This window comes from Zonotrichia leucophrys, chromosome 3, assembly GCF_028769735.1.
Source record: "Zonotrichia leucophrys gambelii isolate GWCS_2022_RI chromosome 3, RI_Zleu_2.0, whole genome shotgun sequence".
Taxonomy (NCBI): Eukaryota; Metazoa; Chordata; class Aves; order Passeriformes; family Passerellidae; genus Zonotrichia; species Zonotrichia leucophrys.
In genome coordinates, this window is record NC_088172.1 from 11,522,267 (window position 1) to 11,544,956 (window position 22,690).

The 22,690-nt window shown below is 37.7% G+C and overlaps 1 protein-coding gene across 31 annotated transcripts in view; it reads left to right on the forward strand.

Moving 5' to 3' along the window:
- Nucleotides 1-22,690, forward strand: part of RIMS1 (regulating synaptic membrane exocytosis 1) — a 305,676-nt gene that overhangs the window by 158,788 nt on the left and 124,198 nt on the right. For 30 of the 31 annotated variants that reach the window (XM_064707391.1, XM_064707378.1, XM_064707380.1 and 27 more), the window contains 2 exons: nucleotides 20,709-20,776; nucleotides 21,529-21,639. In XM_064707391.1, coding sequence (XP_064563461.1) covers nucleotides 20,709-20,776; nucleotides 21,529-21,639 — 179 coding nt within the window. Of the gene's footprint in view, nucleotides 1-8,933; nucleotides 9,293-20,708; nucleotides 20,777-21,528; nucleotides 21,640-22,690 lie in introns of those variants that run through there. The other variant, XM_064707390.1, reaches the window with a different exon arrangement.

The following is a 22,690-nucleotide window of genomic DNA, read 5'->3' on the forward strand; positions in this document are numbered from 1 at the left end:
AAACTGGCCCAAGTCTAACTTGCTCCATTGAGCAGGTTGAGAAATGTGTATTGTATGGTTCATTAGGACCATAATTAGCATGAGATTATTTTGCAATTTTCAGTGTAGTTCTGCAGAGAATTTAAGGATGTATTTAAATTCCATTACACAGAGGTTTTGATTGCATATCAGTCCTAGCTTAATATGTATGATATTAGTTGGGAGAACTATATGTGGTAAAGGAACAAGTAAAATGGTTCTATTCTTAGCATGGCTTGGGTTGGAAGGGACCTTAAAGATCATCTGGGCAGGGATCCACCCCTAGACCAGGTTGCTCAGTATCCCATCCAACCTGCCCTTGAACCTCAAGGGATGGGACATCCACAGCTTCTCTGGGCAGCCTGCTCCAGTGCCTCACCACCCACTGAGTAAAGAATTTCTGTTTAACATCTAATCTACATCTCTTCTCTTCTAGTTGGAAACTATTCCTCCTTGTCCTACCATTATCTGCCTATGTAAAAAGACACTCTCCCTCTATTTTATATTCCTTGACTGTCTCTCAGGCATGTGTAATTCAAGACAAAATGCTTTCAGACATACAGCAACATATACATAATAATTTCTAGAATTTAAAGTTCCAGTATTTGTAACCTAGTCCTCAATTTTGTAATTCTTTCCTCTGTAATATTAGCTTCAATTCTAGTTAGCTGTACTTATTGTGTAGACTTAAGGGCACAGACTTCTTTTTGCCTCTAAAATTCTGTGGGTGCTCTAGATCAGCTTAGAAGTTGTCATTTGCAAGTAGAAGTCACATGCTGAATAAGACGTGAGCTTTATAATTTACTTCTTGTAGTAACAAGTCAGTAGTGTATATGTTTTATGGTTGGCCTGTTATTAATTTTGTTGTTTTAATGAGAACATAGGTACCTTTTCACTGGAAATGTAAACTCAAATGTAACTTGCTATAAATTCAAAAGAACAATTTGTGAAGTGTTGATGGTTTTAATAAAGTTTATTAACTAAATATCATAATTTAGCTAATAAATAGAAATAATCTAATAATATATAAAATTATATCAAAGTTTTATATAATTATGATCTAAAAGTAGGTAAATATTTATACATTTTTATGCCATGCTATTAAAATAATTAGGTTCTAAGAATTTATTTGGCCCTTGCTCAGAGAAAACAAAAACTCCATGGATGGCCCTTTTTAAACTGTAAGGCCACATGTTCTTAAACCATTAAAATTGTGCTTAATGAACCACCAGATGGAGCAGTCAAATCTCACTCTTCTTGTCAGCCTCTGTGCAAGGTAGTTTCTCTCTCTCAGCAGGGAGAGAATTTGGAAATACAGGCAGACTTTACTACTTGAACCAGTAATTTGAAAACCTTTTTTAGATCTTTTCTGTATGTGCATTTTTTTTCCATAGGCAGATTTACATTGTCCTATAGTTTTAGTGTTACAAATGATGTATGGAACATATCCTGCATATGGAAACGATGCTGACACGAATAGCTCTATGGAAGCAGTTACTCATTTCTTGAATTGAGTCCTATCCTCAGGGAAAAAACACAAAACATGACAAGGAAAAGGTACTCTTGTTTGAGGATCACAGGCCAGATTTTCGAAATTTGGGAGGTTCAGAGTTGCATATTTACACACGACTCTCTATGTTTGTGCTTAAGAAATCTTGGTGGAGCTGCATATTCTCTTCCTACTTACCCTTAGTATCTTTAGGGTAAGTTATGCTGCAGTCAAGTGGGTTCAGGAACAAAAAGAAAATATACAGTAATGTATAAGAAGGAATGTTTTCACATTCTTTGTTTTACTGTAGTTTCATAGCATTACTAAGACAAGATTTTTCTGGGAGGTGTACAAGTTTGTGAATATATATATTTATATAAAATAGAATGTATGTGTGCTATTAAAAGTCACTCCAGTGAGTCTGTTCCAGTTTAATACTTCAAGGATCATGATATGTAGTTAACAGGACATTATCCCAGAGGTGGGGAATAGAGCTATGTGTGAATATAAAATCCTGCAGATTTTTTGCTTTATTCTTTGCCTCTGTCATGTCTGTGAAAGTCAGAATGTTCTGCATTAAAGATTGTCAGCAGGTGTCACTGGAGAGGAAATGTCATTGTGAAGCAGCTGGATGCAGTTCTTGGAGTGCCTCAGCCCAGCTCCCAGCTCTGAGGTGGGAACTGCAGCAGGCTCTGGTGTCCTGCCAGCTTTGGGTAGCAGTGACACACAGCTTTGCAGAGCAGGAAGCTCATGCTGGGCAGAGCAGAGCAGTGCTGCCCAGGTGACTCTTTAACCCACGTGCACTTCATACAGTTCTCAGCTGAATCACGAGGTGAGCAAAAACTTCTGCTCTGGCAGTGAATCCTAACCAGTGTCATGAGCTCAGGGATGGTGACAGCCACGTTTCTTTCAGCTCTGCCAGTCCTGGGTCATCCAGCAGTGTCCTGCCAGCTCCTGCCTGTCGTGTTCCAGAGCACTACCACAGCAAATCTGTGTCAGCTTATATCAAAATACATGGCATGCTAGGAATTTTGTATTATGCAGGCCCAAATTTTACTTAAAATATAGTATAAAGGTGACTTGCATTTACAGAAAAAATAGGACCTTACAAAGGAACTCAGAAATACAATCTTAAATAAATGTAGGTTCCCAAAACTTTCTGGTGTTTGCTGTTTCTGCCAATTTTTTTGTAACACACTGAACCTTATCAGTGTACCCAGGTGTAGGTTCAGTTATCTCCCATGGGAGATGTATTTCTGATTTGCCAGCAGGGGAGTTGTCACTCTCTTTAAGCAGACAATGTCTGAGGAAGGGCATACCAGTCCCCTGTGAATGGAACTGAATGTTTGGGAAGAAATCCAGTTGTGCTGCTGCTAGCTCTTTTTCACAGAAAGGTTACTCTGAAATCAGTTATAAAACAAATTGGTTAATCTGTTATTGTTACCAAGTTTTAAAGATCACTGCTAAGAGAGTCTTAGGGAATGACTATTCTTACAAGTCACTGAAACACTTAGGGAGACATTTAATTTTTTCAGTGAGCAGTTGTTTTTTTTTTTTTTCTTAAACAAATGTACCATTTACATTTTGACTTCTCTTCAAATATATCCTTAAACATTCTAATATATCAGCGTAGTTTCTCTAAAAAGAAAAAAAAAAGCTGCAACAACAAATTGATATGAATTTTAGGCATGTTGCCATCATAACAACAGTTATCTGTGCTATTGTGGACCTAATCTTACTTTGCCCTAGAAAATTTTTATAAGGATTAGGAATGAATTTTCTGACAATGCTTAAACAATTTGGTCACTGTTAAACCCTGCATTTAGATGTGTGGTTTTAGCAATTACTTTTTTTGTTTGTCTGGATGGTGTATATAACATTTTAAAGTAATAGAAAATTCTGCTTAATAGAGGTTGCTTTTGGAATGGTCTACATGTCTACATCCATTTAGGTAGTAGGAAAAAGAAAAGGAAAGAATGTGAGTTAAGTTGTCAAAATTATGCTGAAGTACAGAAACAGAATAAAATAGTAACACGCAAATGTCTATTACCCCTGGCTGTATAAACTTTTGATCACAGCCTGTACAGGAATTAGTTCAGGACATGTGTAGTCATTTGATTTTTTACTTTGTAATGGGGGTGGAGAGTTTTTGAAGGGAGAGAAAAAAAGTTGTTTTAAGGATTTTTTGTAAGGTTATGTAGCTGAATTAATTAAACTGTAATGACATTGTCACCTTTGGTAAGTTCTCCTATTTTTGCTGTAGTCTGGCTTTGAATGGAATATGTTTTGCTCGACTTCTCTTTTGGCAGGAAAACTCAAGTTCAGGTGGATGCCTGCAGCCTCTTCCTCCAGGCTGAATGGATTGCAGCAGTTTGGTTCTGTCAATTCAAGCCTGTACTTGAGCATGGCTGTCAAAAGTGGTGCTGGCATAGCAACCCTTCAAAGCAGCTTAAACTGCATCAGGCAGGGAAGAGTCTTGGCATATGGGTCTTCCACATCCACTGTGCTATGGGGTGTGGGGGGAGACAGTAAAACAACAACCAGAAACAGTAGTTTAGCTGGGAAAAAAAATATTTTGATGCCATTGATCACTAAATTGTAAAGTCAGTGCCTGCAGATTTGTCACCATTTAAAAGAAAACATCTGGCTTTGTTTAGCAGTTGGATAGCTGAGCAAATTGCTTGAATTAGGGTTTGTGTAAAATGACCTTTGGCTCTAAAAAATGCTATCCAGCAGATCTTTTATGGATATTTTAAGTTAATATGTTACTTACTGCCCTTGTCATGAACAAAAATACTCCACAATATCTCCATACACACAGAGGGCAATTCATCATCCTCGGATGTCAGAAGAAGTCCAGAAATCTGTAAATATGACAGTGGCTGCACTGTTAGATTTGCACTGATGTTTTCTCTTGACTGTCAGTAGATTCTCCTCAGTCAAGGCCAGTTATCAAAACGATCTATCTTAGGACTTGTTGACTTTTGTGAGTAGCTAAGGAAACTAAGATAAATGCATTGCAAAATTACTGAATCATGAAGGTTGGATAGCAAAGATCTCAGCCGCTGCACCTGTGGGATTGAAGGCCCAGTCCAGGTTTTCTAGGGTGAAGGTTCATTTTGTTTCTTTCCAGTTTCACTGTCACGATCATCTTCCTCAGAGGAGTCAAGAGCAATTGAGTCAGTCCTGGGTAGAGGAGGGGGAGATGAAACATCACTGGCAACGCAGTACTAAACCATTGACAGAGAACTTGGAATGCTGGTTGCAAAAGCCATAAATAGCAGGGTGTTTCCTTGCTGACTCTTTCAGACCTGTGTCCTTGAAGGGGTTCCTATCACTTGATTGTGCAGAAATGCCTTCTGTCTTCCAGTCTGCTGCAGAATGGTGGGTGATCTTCTGTAAAAGTCCCGCAGAGGACCTCCAGAAACAATGTGGTCAAGCCCTTATTCTGGGATGCCAGTGGAGCACACCCCAGCCTGCTCCCAGTGTGTGCTTTTACATGGTGTTATTCAGATGGATGCCAACTTACCTCACTTTCACTTTGAATTGATTAGCTTGGATCATGGTTTGAATCGAAAGCTGTGGAGCAACAATGTCATGACATTGATTTAGCTCAAACTAAATAAAAGACCAAACTTACTGGCTTCAGCATATTGCTCTGTTGATTGGACAGCCTAATTTCTCCTTTGGTGCTTTTTTAAGTTTTTTTTGTTACCTGGCTAGAAATGTAAACAGAATATGCTCATGCCTGAAAGAAGAGGAACTTGGATGAGCTCTAACAAGTTTGATGTGTGTTTAAAGGCAGACATTCTTTTAAGGAGCTATGTGTCTTTTTCACCAGAGGTTCTTGTTTTTTTTCAGTAGTTATAAAAAAATTCACAATTGGTCCTATGTCAATCCATAACCCCTTATTCAGAAGTGTGTGAATTTATGTATTTGTATATTTACATATAGAAGTCTTTCTCTAGTAAATGGTCCAGCAGTTTGTTTGCAAAATTGTAACTATTTTGCCAAAGAATCTGAAAAAGAGACTGAAAAACATTCAGTCTCTTCACTGAGCAATACTTTACTGAAGAGAAGATGTACTTATGCTGCAAGTGTTTTAATAAACTTAGTCTTAGCTAAACACTGCACTTAAGCCTATCAGAAGCAAGTATGTTCTTTTCTAATGAGTTTAATTCTGGATGCAAGGCCCAAATACCACTTCGAGTTTTCTGTGATCTCTGTAGAGCTTTGGTGGTCTGGAGTGCTGCTAGCAGAGCAAAGGAAAGCCTTGTTTCCTCCCCATGCATCTTTGTTCTGGTCCTTTTTTGTGTGTCTGGTAATTTACCACCAATCAAACTCCAGTCTAGTCCATCACTTGAGTCAAGTGGTGAGGTCAGTTTTCCACTTCACAGTTCACCAGTCAATCCACTGCTCCCTGATTTGGCTGGAAGAATATTGTGAGAGACTTGCTTGGAAGCTGTGCTACAGTTAAACAATATTTGCTGCTGTCCCTTTGCCTGCAGACCCAAAGGCATACTGCTCAGGCAAGATTTGCCCTTGCTAAAGCTGTGCAGGTGGTTCCCAGCCACCTTGTTGGCCTTCATGGGCTTGGGGCTGCATTCCAGAAGGATTTGTTCCATAACCATCTCAGTGTGTAGTTTCCCAGGTCCTTTTCTTTCCCTGCTTGTATAGGTGTGGGATGTGGCTTGTCTAGTCCCTGTTCATCTCCCACATTAGCCAGGACCTTTTGAAGCAGATCAGACAGGGCTACAGTGCAAAATGTCACATACAGTACCTAATATTGTATCTAAGTCTCCTGCAGTTGTATTAGAATATCTTCCCCAGGGTAACTTGGCTTTGAGGTATGGAGACTGCAATAGATATTTTTTTTGCTTCTCTGACTTTCTAATTTAAATTCCAAGTTTCAGCATAGAGGTTTCTTTACTTGAATTGGTCTTTTTGTGCTGCAGAATTAAGCTTGGGACCATTCTCTGACTTTCCTCTTTCCAAAATATTGATGTAAAACTTTTGGTTTAGAGGACAGCTGCATTTTCACTGAGGCATAAAGCTGAGCAGTATGTTTAATTCTTGAAATTTGTTCTCTTAAAACATGAATAATGGTAAGAGTTGTGTGAGATTGAACAATCTCATGCTTTTCTAGTGGTCTTAGAAATTTTTATAACTGCAGGAGTATCATACACAGATTAAGATCTAGACCAGCTATTAGCAAGAAGATTATAAAGGGCTAAAATACGGTGGTCAATATATAATTATCAGATGTGTATTGTAATGTGCCTCAGAAGATAGTGACAATAAAATAATTTGCAAGGGTAAAAACCTGCAGAGATTACAAAGGCAGTGCTATCCTGTGCAAAGTTTGAAAGTGTGTTATAACTTAATTATGTATTTTTACTAGGAAAATGGAATTACGTCCAGTTTTACAGTTAGTTTCCTATGCTTTGATACTATTAATGGGTGTAAAAGTAAATATCAGCACTTTATTCTTAAGGTGTCAGATGAGCTTTGGGACAGCGAGAGAGACTTGATGTGCCTGTGGCTGGGAGGAATGAAATCCATCCTTAGGGATGAGCAATGCGTACTGGATTTGGTGGTACTTTTCTTTTCTGCAAAATGCCCTTTCTGACCTCAGAACATTCTTCTGTTGCTCCTCTCTTCCCTTATTTTCAGCAAATTCTTGCAGACACCTCTGCCATCTGAAGGTGTTAGGCTGGGCTATTCAGGCAGGGCTTGGGCAGAACTCATGGCTAGGGACAGCAGTGGGGAAAATGGGCAGAGAGAGCTGCGTGCTGGAGGAGCAGGGAGGAGTTATCACTCAGGGGAGTGGGAGACAGTGAGAGCTTTAACACCACCATGAGGCACAGGCAGCCTTTCCAAACTTGTTTGGGAGAACAGTTCGTTATTCTTTTCACGGACGCGTGTGTGCCATGGGAATGACAGGATCACTTGAAATGAGTCAGAAAAGACGGCCCATACAGTACAGTCTCATTTACCAATTCTGAGGCTGTAGCAAGCAAGAATTTTTCATCTGTTGATTTGTGTTATGAAAATCCCCCCCTGCCTTGTTCAGTACATGCAGGTGGGGAGAGGTGAGTGTTCAGGACCCTGTGTTCTGAAGTGAGGCAGTCCCTCAATGCCTGCCCTGGCAGAAGAGGAGCTCATCCTTCAAGGAGGAATGCAGAAGGGTCACTGGATGGGTGTGGAAGCATCAGGCATTTGGCATACTCGGTCTGTTGTTTCTTTTGCAAGAAATGTTTCTGGCTTTAGGAGAAAGCTGGGTATGTGTTCCTTGGTCAGTCCAGATGATCACTGTCTCTTGAAATACATAAAGACTGGACACACTTCTCCTCCAAACAAACCATCTCCTAACAAGGGCATGCTGTGAATAAAGCAGAGTTAGGCAGGTGAATGTTCCTCCTGCTGATACCATGCTACAGGGGACATTTAAAGTCAGCAGTGGCCAGGGATATTCTGTGGCTTTTGCTGTTGACTGACATGTAGGATTGTGAAAGAGAGTGTTCAGTACCTTGGGTTTGATCCAGAATTACAGGGAAACAACTTGATTAAAAGTTTATTTTCATTATTATTAATGGATCCATATATTGATAAGTCTGAAAGAGCTGTAAGCTCTCATTAGCTTTACTATTTATATTTTATCCCTTCTAAGCTTCTCTTTGTTTGCTTTTCTTTCTCACATTTTAGTTTCTAAACAGAAATTTTTTTTTGTATTTTGGATGTCCTGCATTGTGTTTTGGAAGTCCTGCAGTATGTAGATAGGCTGCAGAAAACCATCTGTTTGTACAGAGGAAGGCTATCTCTGCCACAGAAATAGTTTTATTGTTGTATCATTTGGATATGATTACAGTAGATTTAATACTTTAGTAAATTCTATTAGCTATAATTCTCTAATCATCTGGCTTTTGCAAATGCAAGTTCTGCTTTTCTGTTTTATCTTGAACATGTAATTTGGAATACAAAATGTTATTTCCTGGGGATTTTTATTTGGAGTATATTTTTCTTATATAAAATTATGTTTCCATGCACACATCTGTTACATATGAAAAGAATTAAATTACCCTATTAATTTGTAAAAAGGGGTAAGTTTTTCTCAAGGGTCGTTTGTGTTTTCAGTGTGCTAGAAGTAAATCTGCAGCTTGGGATGTTTTACATAAATTTAAAAAACCACATTTCCTAAACACAATTGCTTCGTCTATGCCGTTGATTAAACTTGTTCAGTGCACCACTGCTGAATATAAATAATAACTGCAGCAGTGGTATTGATTACTTGGGTGCCTGAGCTTACTGTTGGCTCAAAAGCACTAAGAAACTTCTCTCCTGTTCTATCCAGAGAGGAGGAGCTTTTTCCCCCACCTTGTTTCCTGAGGGTTGATTCCGGGCTCCTAAAGCCCCGAACTCTTCCCAAAGGCTGCGAGTCGCTGTCATTGCAGGGAGCTAATGCAGTAATCGATGCTTGCTCTACACTGCAGAGATTTGTTTTGCTGACAAGAGCTCTCGTTAGCCCTGTCTGCTGTCACTGTGTTCCGTGTTTGACACTGCAGAATAATTTGGCTTAGAACCAGGACGCAAGGACCTCATGACTTCTCTTAGATCGTCTCCTTCACACTGAAGTGGATTTTTGCTGGCATTACGCTTTTGCTACAGTTGCAGGCTGGATTCAGCAACCTACTAGATGCCAGCTGTGCTTTAAACATTCTCTTGCTGAAGCTGCTATGTTTGCTGGGTTTCTCCAGTTTCTGCTCCAAACGTTGCATTCAGGGACAGGTAAATAAGGAGCTGAGGTTTTAATTATATTTTTATATTTCATATTTTTAAACAAAGTTATATCCTTTTATGAACAGATTTATTTAACTATGCAGTTTTAGTGGAGTTGTTGTATCCTTGGAATGTTAAAGTCTTAATTGTAGCATATGTTCAGCTTAAAGAGGGAATAAAGAACCATTTTGCTTTTAAGTCTGTGTTTCAGTTATGTTTATGTTTTGAATGCTCATGTGATAAATATAATTTGACAGTAGTGATGCTATATGGAATGAGCTTTTAAACAAAAATCTGTATTTGGAAAGTGCACATCAAAATAGAAATGAGTTTCTGAAAAGTAATTGTAATATTCCTATTGCATTATGAGTTCTGCATTTTGTAGAAGTCAAGGATAAAGAATTTAGAAGTTTACTTCAGGATACAAGTGAAAATTCCTGTGTTTTATTTCTTGATGGCAGAAGACAATTGACAAACCCTCAATCTCCTGAATTATTCTTTTCTTAGGAGCTTTAAAAAGTTCAGAATGGAATGTGATTGGTTTTGTTTTTTTTTTTTGCATATTATTTAGGAGGCAAAATCATCAAACTTATGTACATAGAATAAAAATGTTTTTGTTTACCATAAGATGCAGGTACGGTTATAATAATATATGGGTTATAATTGTACAGTTCTGGTTATTTTGTACATTATTTCTGCTTGATCATATTGATGCATTGCACTTTCTGCTCAGGGAAGGACATCAGTTTTTCCCTTTTGTATTTGAAACAAGGTTCTCAGCTAAATTGCTGAAGGGTCACAGGGGAAGGTGAGACGAAGGATTCACCACTGCAAGTTCCTTGGGGATTATGCAGTGTGTTGAGAATAACAAATACCTTTAAAATCCTATAACTAACTAGTTGATAACACTGTCTATAAAAATTGATTTTGGAAAACAGTTTTTTTCACTAGAAGAATTAATCCTAAAGATGTATGATAGAATAAGTTATAAAAGAGGTTTTATGCTCTTCAAAATACTGCTTCAGATACTCTATTTTTAGATGCATATGTTAGAAATCTATGTAATTTCAACAGAGTTTAGAGGAGAATTAGAGTTTACTGAGGGCAGAATATTGAGGGAGGCATTGGAGAGAGTGTGATTTAATAGCAGTCAAAACAGATGGAACAGAAGCAGCAGCAGGAGTATCAGGAAGACAGAATGCTGAGGTTGGGGGGACAATGGTCAGCCTTCGCTCTCCATGGAGTGTAAAGGATAGCACTGAGAGCACCTTTGGCTAAGGTCAAAGCCTTGCACTCTCTCACACTTAGTAAGTTGTTTATAGGTACATAAAAAAGCTAAATCCCTGTTTCTTCTCCAAGCTGTTCACTGTGTAGATGGCTGTAAACTGCATTCCAGAGGTCTCTTTCACATCTTGGCATAAGTAGGTGAAGAGGGTGAAATAGCATTGGGATTGAGAGATACAGAGCAGTGGTGCCCTGTGTTGCAGTGATTCAAGGCTGTGCTGTGGGCAGTGGACAATCAGCAGCATGTCTCCAGCCTTTGGAATAGCATGGACCTGAGAGATCTAAAAGATGCTTCAAAATCACCCTGAGCCCCACACCCCCTGACTATAGAGTCATAATGGACTATTAAACCAGGCTATCTATAGCTCTCTGTCCATTAAATTTGTATCATCTCTCCCCCATAATGATACTTCAGTATCATTATCCTCAATATTCCTCAATATTCCTCTCTGAAAACTGATCTGTGTGCTGCAAGGACAGAATCTGAGAGAATGAGCTGTCATCAAGGTCAGCTCTTATGTCAGGGTATTGGTTAAGTACAAGGCTGCCCAGAAGACAAACCATGCTGGACAATAACACAAAACAAAGTCCACAAAATGAACAACAAAACCTTCAGTTCCTCACCAGTCTGACCTTTGGAGGTATTTTTGTAGCAAAAGTAGGAATGGCCCGGAGTCTTGCTCTCTGGCCAGCCCTGTAACTCCCAAGAGGCAAGGCTAGTGCTTTCCCAACAGCAGCCAGGCTTGTGTGCCATCCTCCCCTGTTACCATTGAGATCAATTGTATCCACCTCATCCTCTTCTGCACTGCTACTTCTCAACTGGTGGATTTTTCCCTGTTTCTATACCTGTTTATCCTGCTCTGAGTGTGGAGCCATTTCCTTGGCTGCTCTGAGCCTGATCCTCTATTTCCAGATTGTTTTTTTCTTCTTTGTCAGGTTAGCTTGGAAGTCTGGTTCTAGCCTACTATAAAAAGCCATTCCTTTGTCCTTGGGGTCAAGTCTCTTACAAGTCTAATATGTTTCTGTTTTATTACATGGAACAGTAGTGTGAGTGTTGACTATTACTATGTTCCAGACAAACACTACAGACTTGCTTTATGAATACTTCAGGGGGTATTTGTTATCAGTTTTAGCCAAATATTGTTAGAATATATTTAGAATATTATTTTCTAAGTAGGTTTTCAGCCTATGCTAGACACTTTTTCTTGTGTGGCTCTTAACATGGCATGCTCATAAACAAAACTCCTGCTCAAATGAATGTATTTGACATTTGCTGATAGAGCCAAATAGTAGCAGGTTCTTTACATAGTATTCTTGATTGGCAACTACTTGGTAGTAAATACTAAGTAGTAGGGACTAAATAGTTGCAGAATTCTCTCAGTTGTCCTTGCATACATTGTATTTTGTGTTCCTGAATGTCTTGAGTGCTTCCTGGTACTTGATCACTCTAAGGAGCACACTCACAAGGAACTTTCCATTGATTCTTCCAGAAAATGGAATATTTATGATTTAGTTGGTCAGTCTTTCACTGCATTGAATTGGCCTGGTTCTACTTTTAATGTTGATATTATTTTTAGATGCTTCCATGATTGCTGGTCTCCTTTTGTTGTTGTGGTTGCTTTCTAATTTTCTCTAAGTGTGGAGTGTTTTGCTTTGGTTATTTGGCAATAGGATTTCATTGGTTTTGGTTTTGGTTTTTTTTTTTTTAATAGGAAAGTTTTTGGCTTTTTTTCTGCTCAGCTTTGGTTTGTTTTTGAAGATCGTGAGTTTATTCATGGTCACATTCATAACTATTTCCTCTCTACTGGTGGGAAGCAAAGCTCCAAAGATCCTTTGCTCATTGTTTTGCAAGTGTCAGTGATTTCTCAGAGTGCACTCTGAAGATTCTCCCTGCAGTATTCCCCTCTGAACTGGAGAAACAAAACTCCCATTATCTTCTAGTGCAGCATAACTGAGGATACTCATGAATGATAGTTAAAAAACCGAAAACAAACAGAAACAATAACAACAACACCAAAAAAAGAAAAAAAAAACCAACAAAAAACCCCAAATCAACAAAAAACTAAACCAAAAAACCCACACAGTGCTTCTTATGTGTGGGCTGCTGCTTTACAGCCTTACAGCCATTTTGTTTTCTGTTTTCTTCATCTTTGTTAAAATTTCTTGCTATTGGGAGTGTAGAAACAGCCTGGAGTTTGAGCAGAGTTTATTTGCAGCTTTGATTTTAAATGATAATTTGTTAATAAATCAGTTTTAACAAATACTAAAATTAAAAACTTAAGATTTTTAAAACTCTCAGAAGAAAAATACCAAAGGAGACCCAAATGGAAATATTACCTTTTTTTGCAATCAACACTACTCAGTTGGTTTAATCTGTACAGGAGATAGGGAAAAAAACCTAAACCAGCCCAAAGGGGAAAGAAACCAATTATGTTATGCTGAAGAACATAATGTATATTTGAAATGCATTTGAAGAACAGCAGAAAAAATGTTAAGAACTTGTCAGGCCTTCAGTGTACTAGGTAGCTATGTGTACATATGTATCCAAAATTATGAGACCATGTGACTTTCTGAGATGACTTGCTATACATTTTTCAGATTTCATTATACAAAAATAATTAAACAAAACATATTATCAAGAAACAAAAATATTATCAAGAAATCACATCGAGACTGAAAGTGTTAATTATATGAAACAGGAACTCAGTGAAACTGTTGACACAAGTTAGTGTCAATATTGAATTGGAATGAAATAGAAATAATAAATTTATTCAGAGAAGCTCTAAATTTCCAGGAGGACATCTCCTTTCATCTACCTGCAAAATTAGATTTCACTCAAGAGAGGGATCCCAGTCAGCAAAACCAGAGACAACAATTAGACAGCAAAATTTTCCTTAAATCTTTAAATGCCACAATATCAAAATCAAAATGTTTGCCTGTTGATTTTATGTTCCTGATGCTGAACATTTTTCTTGTATCCTCAAGAAAATAGTTTTAATGAACCTTGTAAAATAACTTTCATATTAATAGAAGTTCATGCATCTTTCTTCATGTTTTATATCTCTAAGTCTGTCACATGTTGTCATGGCCCTACAGAATATGCTTTTAAGGACCATCCCTCTGTGAATCATACACATTCTTGGACTCACATGCTTTCAATAAGACTCACATATACTCAGAATAGCAGTTTAGATTGTCTCTGAGATAAAAATAAGAATCTAGCTGGGAAGGGGTTGATGAACTTTTGAAGACTTTGGGTGTTTGAGTGAAGTTACTAAATGTTGGCTCAGGGAATTCATGAAAAGATTCCCTAGACATTCAGGAAACAGAGCAGCTTCCTCATGTCCCCTTGTGTCCATGTTAAAAATTTTGGAAACATTCAAAACTCCTCTAGTAGTTTGTTTACTACTAGATAGGTTGTGGTTTTTGGTTTTCAGCTTCTATTGGCAAGATTAGTAACCCTTGCTTTCAGTAATTTATAAAGCTGAAATAATTCAGGTAGGAAGTCCATTTTGTGAAACACAGAAATGGGCCCAGTTGTGTTTGTGTTGGAAGGTCTTTTGCGAATCTGTCTTTTGAGCAACCTTCATTCATCAATGAACAAGTGCAGTACTTCATTGTAAAAAAGGACGTGTCTAACCTGTACACCTAGTTAAAATCAAATCACAATCTATGACATAAAAATTCTTTGTTAAATAAATATCTGGATAAGAAACTCATTTTAAACAGATCACAGAAAATTTTCCTTTATGCACAGACAAAAAAGAATACATTGAAAAACTTTTTCATAATTAGCAATGGGAAAATCATTTGTTTGCAAAATAAAAAATTATGAATTTGCAAACTCTTGTAAAGGATTAACTATGTCATGGTAACTAGGGGAGAAGTCAAATGGATTTTCCTTTCCACTAGATTTTAGCTTAATTCAAGTGCCCTTAACTATCTATATAATTTTTCATAAGTTCACTACTTCCTTGCCTAATTATTTCTGTATTTTTTGTTTGAAAATATCAATCAGCATCACTTTTTTCACAATGTACTATCACTTTAAAAAAGATTTCTAATCTAAGGGGTTTTTTTCAAAATAAAAAAGTGTTTATTTTGTATTAGAAAGAGTATGAAATTTCCTTATCTTCTAAGTGCAGAAGTAAGGAATAACCATTTATTTTCAGTTTGTATTGAATAAGCCCAGGTTGTCAGTTATCTAAATATGAAAGCCTAGAGCTTGAAAAAGCTGTGTAGATCCTTTTCCAATGTTTTTTTTTTATTACTCTGAAATGTAATTAAGATACAGAAAAGTAATTTTATATCGCATCATTAAATGAAAATACCTGAATAAATACTGAATTGAGGGAGCAATTCAAGAGGCTAGTTCTAGTTTTGAGAGCTATGTGCCACATTTGTATCTGGAAAAGGAGTATTGTATATAAAAATTGTCACTTCTAAAGTGTACTAGTCTTTATTTTAACTTTGGAATCTTACAACGTGTTAACATTCAGTGCTTAGGACATTTGCCAGCAGGGAGCTAAAGTCCAGTGTGATTATATGTTGCAAAAGAAATAAAAAGAAAAAAAGAAAAGAAAAGCCTAAATTTCACAGCCTTGTGGTGCATTCTTCCCACAAAGTGCATGAGCCAACCTGTCCTTAAACTGTGTAGATGGTAAAACACAGATCTTGTCCTGCAAGGATTTAAGTTCTTAACTGTAGACATCTGAAGTGGGTTGGTTTGAGACTAAGAGATAATGAGCATTTTTGTGAAGCTTTCTGTATTTCTATATAAATAGGCAGTAGGTAGCTTTTGAATTCTCTGCTTGCCGCATTAGTGTGGGGGCTGTTTGCCAAGGCAGGGTACTCACATATTCTCTTTATGGGGTTAGTTAGCAGCTTGAATAGAATGATTTTAGCATATATTGTTATACACTGAATTATTTTTCTGATTAAACAATACCATGTTTTTTCCTGCTTAGCAATAGGATGTGCCACATCTGTAACAACAGCTCACCAGAGGGATTGTCCAAGCAGCCTGGGATCAGGTTAGGAAAGCTAAAGCCCTGATAGAATTAAATCTGTCTGGGGACATCAAGGGCAACAAGGAAAGTAGCTGTAGTGTATTAGCAATTAAAGGAAGATTAGAGAATATGTGGGCTCTCTCCAGAAGGAAAGAGAAGGCCTGACTGGAATATGGAGAATGCTGAGGTACGGAATTACTTTTTCCCTCAGTCTTCACTGAGAAGTGCTCCAACCACACTGCCCAGGCTGCCACAGAAAGAGGCAGGAACTGGGAGACTGAGAAAGTGCCCACTGCAGCAGATCAGGTTTGAGACTGTCTGAGGGACATGCAGGTGGAAAAGTCCATGGGGCCTGATGAGATGCATCTGCCACTCCTGAAGAAACTGGTAGATGAAATGGTTAAGCCACTATCCATCATATTTGTGAAGTTGTGGCAGTCTGATGAGGTTCCCACTGCCTGGAAAAGTGGAAACATAACCCTCATTTTAAAAAGAGAAAAACCCCAACGTCTGTAGGGATGTTCCCACCTGTTGGGAACTACAGGTCAACCTGACCTTTGTGCCCAGCAAGATCACAGAGCAGATCATCCTGGAAACTGTGCTAAGGAAACTGGAAAATAAGGAGGTGATTGTTGGCAGCCGACAGGGCTTCACTAAAGCTAAATAGTGTGTGACCAATTTAGTTGCCTTCTGCAATGAGGTTACAGCATAAAGGAAGAGTGACGTCAACTACCTGGACTTGTGCAAGGAGTTTGACAGTCTCATTTATGGCATCATTGCCTCTAAACTGGAGAGAGGTGGATTAGGTCAATGGACCCCAAGTACAGACTGGAGAATAGATTGAGAGCAGCCCTGAGAAGAAGGAATTGGAGGTGTTGGTGAATGAAAAGCTCAGTGTAAGCTGGCAGCTTGTAGCATGGAAAGCCAGATACATCCTGGATTGTCTCAAAAGCATCATGGCCAGCAGGTTGAGGGAGGTGATTCTGTCCCTCTGCTCCACTGTGGTGAGACATCACATGGAGTGCTGCAGCCAGGTATGGGCTCCTGGCATATGCAGGACATGGACCTGCTGGAGTGAGTCCAGAGAAGGCTGTGAAGATTGTCAGAGAATGGAAGCATGTCTCCTGTGAAGACAGGCTGATAGACTTGGGGTTGTTCATCCTGAAGAAGAGGCGGCTCTGGCAAGACCTTCTAGTAGCTCTTTACTACCTAAAGGAGGATTACAACAAACTGCAGAAGGACTTTTTACAAGCAATTGTAGTGATGGGACACAGTAGAATGGCTTCAAAATGAAAAGAGCATATTTAGATAAGGTCTTGACTGTGAATGTGGTGAGATGCTGGAACAGGTTGCCCAGAGAGTTTGTGGATGCCCCTTCCCTGGCAGTGTTCAAAGCCAGGTTGGATGGGGCTAGGAGCAACCTGGTCTAGTGGAAGATGTGGTTGGAATGATCTAAATGATCTTTAAGATCTTTTCCAACCCAAGCCATTCTGTGATTCTATGGAGAGAGATGTAGTCTGTCTATTCACTTTGCAGAGTAATTTTAAATTTAGCCTCTGAAAAATATTTGTCTAAGTTTCTTAGTTATCTGATGGAACTGCTGTATTAATTAGCAGATACTTGCTGCTAATGGTTAATTAGTAGCCTAACATGGTCTGGCTGACCCTTATCATTAGATTCTGCTTTTTGTCTTAAGTAACTCCTGCAAATCCTGCACATAGGGATTTGAATAAATTGCTGAATTACATTCTTTGCTGATTATCAGTGGTCTCTGAATATGGTCTGGATGGATTTGGGAAAACATCTTGGGGTATTTTATCCCAGGTATTCAAGAATCCTTGGAAATCAGCATGCCTGTTCATACACAATAACAGACCCTCTCATATTTTGTGCTTGTTTTGGCTTTGCGAGACGGACAAGGCTGTTTTTTCCAGAACTTCTCATCTTTTCAGGATCTCACTTGAAATCACAGCACCCCAGAATTAGCTTTTGGTATGGAGAGTGCTGCTGAAGACAAAGGACATTTGAGAAAATAGATTTTTGGTGGTATGAGTTAGCTTTCCCTTTATTATGAAAGCCCACATATTGCAGATGTAAAAACAATGAGAATTTATTAAGAGTTTTACTCCCCATCTTGAATTTTGATGGAAGGCTGCAAAAGACTTGTGGAAAAAGCTCAACACATTTGCGTCTTGTAAATTATTATTTCATCTGTGTGCATCCAAGAGTAAAGTAATTGAGCGGCAGTGTGTTAATGGGAAAAGCATTTCCTTGCTCTTAGGATACAACTTTTGAATTATTCCCTTAGGAAATAAGGGTTTACAAATATTTACAAATACCCTGCTTTACTCAGTTGGTCTTAAGGAAATCAAACATTAAAACTACAAATGCATTTTTAGTAATACGTTTTAGAAATACATCAGTAATGTACAAAAATAATGATGTAGTATATGTATATTTTCATGGGGGCTTATTATTTTTAAGTTGTTCATGTTTTAAAAGAATTGTTTAAAAAGTATTTAAAAGCAGTTTAAGCCTATAAAGCTATTATTTGCTACTTATAAAATTAGTTTTTTCCTCTCTTTAGTGTCTTAAGTTTTTCGTGTTTTACTAGTAATTTTTAATGACTTTTACCAATGGAGAGTGTTCTCTGTGTTTAGGGATTTTTGTTTTCAGTTTTGGTGGGGTTTTTTTGGCGAAAACCTGAAATTTTGAAGCTATGCTGTTAGTAAGTTTTTGCATGTTATTTACCTATTCCTGGATCTCTATAATGCTGCTGCAGTGAAGGTAGTTTGTGCAATTAAACAAAGAGTGAGTTCTGGAGTATGGCAGTGCAAGCATGGCTTAAATAGGCATTAGGCAAAGAAGCAGCAATGGCATAGGATGACCAAGGAGAAATTATTTTCAAAGATATAACAGAGCACTGAACTGCAGATGTCTCTAGTATCAGTGTTACTGGCATAAAATATTTTTAATATCCATTTGCGGACTTGTTTCATTTGTGTCTTAACTTTTATGTTCTATTTGATGAGTGTTTATCAATAGATTAACTGACATTTTCCATTGTATAATCTTTTTTATAGTTGTAAATTGCCCCAGACCCGTGCCAGTGGTCTGTATCATACTGAATTTTAATGGAAATCTTAAAATTGAGTGATTCTTGCAGCTTTTAAAGTATTCACCAAATGGTAGACTTACTACTTTCAGTGGCATTCAGTCAAGATGTTTGATTTGATAGCTACCTTTATAGCTTCTGAGTACATCTTTCACGTTCCAGCTCAGTAGAGCTGCATTTGCAGTGCAGATCCTGCTCTCAGCTTTGGAGAGCAGAGGGTGAGAGAATTGGTGCTGTGGTCAGCTTCTGCAGAGAGAAGTGGGGAAAGGGACAGACGCCTAAAGGTTTAGATGTGGGAAGGAGGGTGCGGGAATGTGACTTAGCATCAAAGGATTTGAGGTTAAAGAGGGATTAAGATACAGAACCTTAAGAAAATACTCTAAAGCCAGAAGCAGATGGATAGCAGAAAAAAATGTACAGAGAAGAAAAGGCAGCAAAGGGTAGGTAGATGGTGAGAACAGGAAACTCAGCAGGTTAGACAAGGCAGAAGATGCATGAGAAGATCTTGCTAGAGCAGGGACTTGGAGAAGGATGCTAGGTGCATGAATTAAGTGGTCATGGATCTGCAGTAACCAGGAGAAAGACCAGCAAGGAAACTAAGAGCAAGAAGCTGAATCTAGGAAGGAAGAGAGGAAAATAAATCAGGGAACAATGAGGGTGAGAAGAAATGTGTTTGAGGACTTGGATACATTGATCTGCATCTTGGAGCTGACAGTTATTCCTTCCTGAACATTTCTCTATTGCTAAGCAAATAACTCTAAAACAAGAAGACAAAGTGTGTTGTGTTTGGCATGTGGCAGGTCAGCCCACACAGGAGACTGTTGATTTTGGTGTCACTGTTGAATTTGTTACTGAAACTTGGGGAGCTCTGTACCATAGTTTTGAGCTTACTGACAGCACTGCAGGTGTCAGTGTAGTTTGTAAGTTTGTTGTTCTTGTAATTTTGAAGTTTATAAAGGCACAAAGAAGAATCCTAAAAATAGAACTGAAAGATCTTTAATGTGATTTAATGTGTTTTCCAAACCTGCAGAACTGCAGAGCTAATGAAACCACAAACTGCCTCGTGCAGTTATGCATATGATAGTAATATGCTGTTTAAAAATAAACTTGGGCATATGATCATGCAGATGATAAGCTATTAAAGGTAGTATGAGTTATAGAGAGTGTTGCAACTTGTATTTCATAATTGGCATCTAAGTATTTGTAGAGAAAGATTAAAAAAATCTCTGCATGTAAAGGTATCTTCTTCTCCCTTGCGTGCTTTGTTTGGGCTTCTATTAGATCACTACTCTTACTAGAACACAGGCATCTAACTATAGTGTTACAGAGATCTGTTTTATAAAGTAAGATATTGAATATATGTTGCCAAAAGTGCCCTCCTTGTCCTCATAGGCTGATGGCTTCCAGACCAGTGTAATTCATGGTCTTTTTCTTGAGTTGCACAGCACATAAGTTTGTCCCAAGTGAAAGAGAAGATTGCAGCCTCGTACCTGCTGTATTTGTGTGGCTGTTCCCTCTGGCACTCTATTTCCTGCTCCTGTGCCTCTCCCCCTGTACAGCACCTGTTGTCACAACATTGACCTCTGCAGATTCTAGAGCGTGGTTGGCTGTTCTGTCCTTAACTATAGCTGAGAGCCCATTTTGTGGAGTATTCCCTCTCGTGTCATCATTAGCTGTAGTCCTGTGTGTTTATTATGGAGATGGTTGGGAGGAGGAGGGCTGTGAATGTGATGCTTTGGGGTCCATTCTTAGACTGAGCAAAGGTAAAAATAGACAGTGTGCACAACCAATTCTAAAGTGCAATTCATGAAAAAGCAAAGGTCCAAATAAATGTATTATTTTATATTAATACACTATATTGTTTTCAAATTGATATATTGATTTGAATCATAATAAAAGTTTTGTATTTGCTTCATCAAACAATTGCACTTTAAAATTCATGCATGCAGAAGTAATCATTCATACATCTTTCTCTGTTTGAGAGATTACACATTTCTTTCTATTCATATTCTTCCAGGTGACTTGGATTATTACTGGCTGGATCCTGCCACGTGGCACAGCAGGGAGACGTCCCCTATTAGTTCGGTAAGAAATAGAAAAATAGGGATTCATAAAGAATAAGTTAAAATATTTGCTAATTATTTCAGTTCAGCATAGATATTTGACTGTAGAAAATATTCTACACAAATATTGTGAAAATTTGTTTTAGACTACCAAGGAAATGGAAATCAGAAAGAAAGTTTTATTGAAATGCATATTTGTAAAATTGCCTGAATTTTAACCTGACTTTAATCCCTTTAATAGACTTGGCGCTTAATTTTGCTATGAACCTCAAAAAAATCAGTTGTGAATGTGATGCTGCTCTGGGAAAGATTAGTGATTTTTTTAAAGACTTGGAGTTGGAAAGCATAATTTTGATTTTATTATGTAATGAACCTTCCTTAGGTAGACCTGCATAACATGTGTTATTCTAAAGAACAGAATTTCTGCATGTGCTTTTCAGAGCCATGTAATTTAAAAAGAAATATTTATTTTTATTATCTAAGATGTGTTTAAAATGTTTAATTGTATTGAAGTTTGAACTGAATTATAGTTCTATCTGTAGACTTAATGCAGACATTTTCTTACAAGAGGCATAAATGTTTAATGTAGCCAGAGTCCAACAGATATACTCATAGAAAACTCAGGTGCATTACGTAACACACCTGAAGGATGTTTGTGTCTACTGTGACATGATGATGCAGTAATTTTATTGGTTTTTACATGTGCATCTAAATACTGGAGGATGTTCACACTTTTTAAATTCCAATTCAATTTAATTACTTGTTTTTTAACAGCATCCCGTAACGTGGCAGCCTTCCAAAGAGGGAGATCGCTTAATTGGGCGTGTTATTCTTAACAAGAGAACAACCATGCCTAAAGAATCAGGTGCATTACTGGGGCTAAAAGTAAGTATGACATGATTTATGTGCTAAATGAAAAGAAGTTCCACTGACCTTGGACATACACGTGTAACTTATTAAATCAGAGGACTGTCAAATCATACGGTCTTTTGACAAAAAATGTATTCCTCTTTTCCTAAATTTTGAAAGTTATACAGATAAATTATGAATATAAATACATTTACTTCTTCTATACAATCTTCAGTTGTTGATGACAAAGGGGCTGAACCATTTTGATTAAAAAGAGTATGTTTATTCAGCTTCCTGTCTGTAAGATAAATTACTACACATGACCATGCATTAATGGAGTCCTGCATTTTCTAGCTCTGCTCTTTGCAATTTAGTCAAGTAATTAATTTTATAATCAACCTACATAAATGTAACCTGGATGCAAATGCGTACAAGGTCAGTGTTTAAAAGTCACACAACCATTTGAAAACATAAATTTTGTAGAAAGAATCCAAATATTTACACAAAAATCCTCTTAAATCATAGTAGATGTTATATTAAATTTAATTCCAGTTAATCTAACACCCCAAAATTGAGATATTGGCAACACTGTCCAATTGATTTAAATCATTAATTTACATTTTTAGCAGACCTTTAGGTTCATGTGCCTAAATTGCCAGAAGACTTAAAAAAGAGGATTTTTTCTGAAGCTAGTAGCAGTTCAAGCATTTTTCTCTCTCTGAGTATTTTTAAATCTATGAAGTAAAAATGAGGACTGATAGAATTTAATTTGGGTGTCCTTCCCTCTCCACTGAGAACAACACAAAGAATGCAAGATCTGAAATATTCCCACCTTGAAGTGTGATAGTCTGGCACGGTAATACAAAAGATGAAAACAGCTTTACTAAATGTTTAGTAGTCTATAGCACAAAGCTCATATTTGCTGCCAGCAAACAATTCTGTTTGACTATGTGAGAAAAAAGGTTGGGCCAAGTAGGAAACGCAGATTGTAGAGTTGTAGATTGTAGAGTTTCTCTTTGGTTTTTCTGAGTTTCAGTTGTACATAATATGAACTAAGGCCCTCACTGATAAATTTCACACACTATCA